Source organism: Carassius carassius, chromosome 28, assembly GCF_963082965.1.
Source record: "Carassius carassius chromosome 28, fCarCar2.1, whole genome shotgun sequence".
Classification (NCBI taxonomy): domain Eukaryota; kingdom Metazoa; phylum Chordata; class Actinopteri; order Cypriniformes; family Cyprinidae; genus Carassius; species Carassius carassius.
In genome coordinates, this window is record NC_081782.1 from 28,256,764 (window position 1) to 28,260,321 (window position 3,558).

Sequence of the window (3,558 nt, forward strand, 5' to 3'; positions counted from 1 at the left end):
AGCAGGTGATTAGGTGTCAAGGGTTCAAGATCTGTTGGATCATCGGTTGTAATGGTAAGTGGTCTGTCATTTATTATTGCTTCCACTTCACACAGGAATGTATGCAAGCTCTCATCATTAAGTGTTTGTTCTTTCAGCACAGATCTCAGGATTTTTCTAACAGACCTTATCTGTCTTTCCCATACTCCACCGAAATGAGATCCAGAAGGTGGGTTGAATATCCATTGTATTCCTTTCTGCATGAGAGTGCTTTCGATTTTTGATTGGTTCCATTGTTGAATGGCCTTACGCAGTTCAGTCTCAGCACCAATGAAATTAGTACCGTTGTCACTTCTCATGATTGACACCTGCCCTCTCCTGCACACAAAACGTCGGATAGCATTTAAACACGAGTCTGTGTCCAGCGTATGTGCAACTTCAATATGCACAGCTCTTGTTGTTAGGCAGGTAAACAATACGCCATATCTTTTAACATTACTTCTACCTTGTCTGACTTCAAACGGTCCAAAGTAGTCTACTCCAACATTGGTGAAGGGTGGTTGATCTGGCATTATTCTGTCATGTGGCAGCTCTGACATCTTCTGCTCTACAGCCTTTGCTCTAATCTTTCTACATGTCACACATATGGAGAGAAACTTCCTGACAATGGAGTTTGCAGAAGGAAGCCAGAATGTTTGTCGCAACTTTGAAAGCATATAGTTCCTTCCACAATGTCCAATTCTCTCATGAATGTCTCTTAAGATTAAAGTTGTGACATGTGAATATTTGGGTATAATGATAGGATGCTTCACATGCTCAGGCATTGCAGATTTACCAAGACGACCGCCAACTCTCAGCAATCCATCCTGAAGTACTGGATCTAGTTTAGAAAGGCAACTGTTCTTTTTAACAGATGGATTACCTTTTTGCAATGAAGAAATTTCTTCTTTGAATACTTGACTTTGACTGAATTTGATGATTTCATTTTCAGCCCTTGTTAAGTCTTGCATTGTTAGAGCTTTGCAGTTTTCTGCTGTGGGTTTTGTCTCACAACTCTGAACTTCTTTGTCTTTGGCTGTTTTGCTGCGCTGTATAATTATCTCCTTAAAACGAAGGATCCATGCCACAGCTCTCTTTAATTTGTACCAATCAGAGTAATAATTGATCAAATTGTTCACAGCATCTGTGCCATCCACTGCACACACAAGGTTCACTGAAGCTAAGTGTTTAACCTCACTGTCATCCATTTTTGTTGATAAGTCATGATTTGTTTCAGGCCACTTATTCTCTGGTTCTTTGAGAAAAGAAGGACAGTGGATCCAACTCATGTTTTTCATGAACTTTTCACAAGTAAGTCCTCTGGATGCACAATCAGCTGGGTTCATTGAGGTGTTGACGTACCTCCACTGTTGTGGTCTGGTCGACTCCCTTATAACGGCAATCCTGTTGGCCACAAACGTTTTGAAACGCAGACCTTCATTGTCAATATATCTCAAAACAGTGGTACTATCAGTCCAAAATACAGATTCAAACAATTCCAGTTCCAGTTCATCTTTCAGCATTTTGTCTGTGTTAACAGCAACAACTGCAGCAGTCAACTCCATACGTGGAATGGTGGTCTGCTTCAACGGCGCCACACGTGACTTCCCCATCATGAAGGCACAATGTGCGAGTCCATCAGTGTTTAACAGTCTGAGGTATGACACAACTACATATCCCACTTCGCTAGCATCTGAGAAGTGATGTAGTTGTGCGGAAGTTGAAACTCCAAAGTCAACAGGTTTAATGCATCTTGGCACACTGAAGTCAGTCAATTGATTTAGCCCTCGTAACCAGGCAATCCACTTTTCTGCACACTGTTCTGGAATGTTGTCGTCCCATGCAAGCTTTTCTTTGCACAACTGCTGCATTAGAATCTTTGATGGCAATATGACAGGTGCAAGAAAGCCCAATGGGTCATAGATGGAGCTTGTGACTGACAGGATTCCTCTTCTTGTTACAGGTCTTTCTTTCACACTGATTTTGAATTTGAACACATCTGAATTGACACACCATAACACTCCTAATGCTCTCTCAGCAGGAAGTGCATCCCGGCTCAAATCCAATTCTCTTGCATCTTCAACTCTCTCACCTTCAGGAACAGAGGCTAACAATGCACGACTGTTGCTTGCCCATTTTGTAAGATGAAATCCTCCGCTCGCACAAAGTTTTGTGAGATCATTGTACAAGGCAATTGCTTCAACATGACTTGAAACAGACTTTAAGCAGTCGTCTACATAAAAGTTCTTAAGAACTGTGTGAACTGCTTCAACAGATGATTTGCTGCGATTTTCTTCTGCTGTCTTCCTAAGAGCGAAATTAGCTACACTTGGAGATGATTTTGCTCCAAAGAGATGGACAACCATCTTGTACTCTTCCAAGGTTTGATCTACATCTCCATCTGGCCACCATAAGAAGCGGAGCAGGTCACTGTCTTTTTCAGGAACTCTCACCTGGTAATACATAGCTTCGACATCTGCCGTCATGGCAACTGACTCTTGTCTGAAGCGGGTGAGCACTCCAATGAGTGAATTTGTCATGTCTGGACCCTGTAATAGCTCACTATTTAAAGACACTCCCTGAAAACTTGCAGCACAGTCAAACACCACCCTCAGCTTCTTCTTCTGAGGATGGTACACCCCATGGTGAGGTATATACCAGACTTGACCATCTTGACGACGTAAGTGTGATGAAGGCACCTTGACTGCGTAACCTTTGCTCAGCATGCCATTCATGAAGTTTTTGTACTCTTCATGAAAGGAGTGATTTTTTTTGAATTTCCTTTTGATATTTAACACTCGCTGGACAGCTGCACTTCGATTGTTAGGCATTTGGACAATCGTTTTCTTGATTGGAAGGTCAATGTAATAGTGACCATTAGAAAATTGCACTGAATTAGATACAGACTCCAAAAACTGGTGATCTATCTGTGATAATTCGGCTTTGTCATCACAATTTCTTTCGGGAAAATCATGATTGTACTGTTGTATCAGCATTTGTTCCACACTCTCCAGGGAAATTCTGTTGACTGTAACGCTTGTTTGTGCACAGCCATGCATGCTGTCTTCAGGTTCTCTAAGAGGTCCATTCAAAATCCATCCAAGGGCAGTCTTTACTGCATATGGCCCATTGTGCTTACTATTTATTACTCTCCATGGTTCCAGAAGCTTGAACTCCTTGTTCCCTATGAGGATCTCCACTCCAGCATCAATGTGAGGTAACTTCACTTCACTGAGGTACGGCCATTTGTCAACTTCCTGTTGCTGTGGAACGTTCTCCATTGAAACTGGTATGCTCTTTTGTGTAAACACTTTGGAAAGTTCAACGAAGTTGTTCTCTTCCAATCCACTCACTTCCAAGTCAGTGAGCATGTAACTTTCCACTCGTTTGCTTGAGTTCATGGTGCTTAGCATCATGTCAATTTTCCTGCCTTGGACATTCAACTGTCTTGCTAGTGCCTCAGTGCAAAAGGTAGCAGAGCTGCCTGGGTCCACAAAGGCATACACTTCCACGCACTTGTTACTTTTTTTTGACTTTATC

The 3,558-nt window shown here is 42.1% G+C and overlaps 1 protein-coding gene across 1 annotated transcript; it reads right to left on the reverse strand.

Moving 5' to 3' along the window:
* Positions 1-327: 327 nt before the first annotated feature.
* Positions 328-1,631, reverse strand: LOC132108322 (uncharacterized). Its single transcript, XM_059515026.1, has 3 exons — positions 988-1,631; positions 495-609; positions 328-357 (listed from the first exon to the last, which is right to left on the reverse strand). Exons 1-3 carry the CDS (start codon positions 1,629-1,631, stop codon positions 328-330), a joined length of 789 nt encoding a protein of 262 aa, XP_059371009.1.
* Between the last annotated feature and the right edge of the window lie 1,927 nt (positions 1,632-3,558).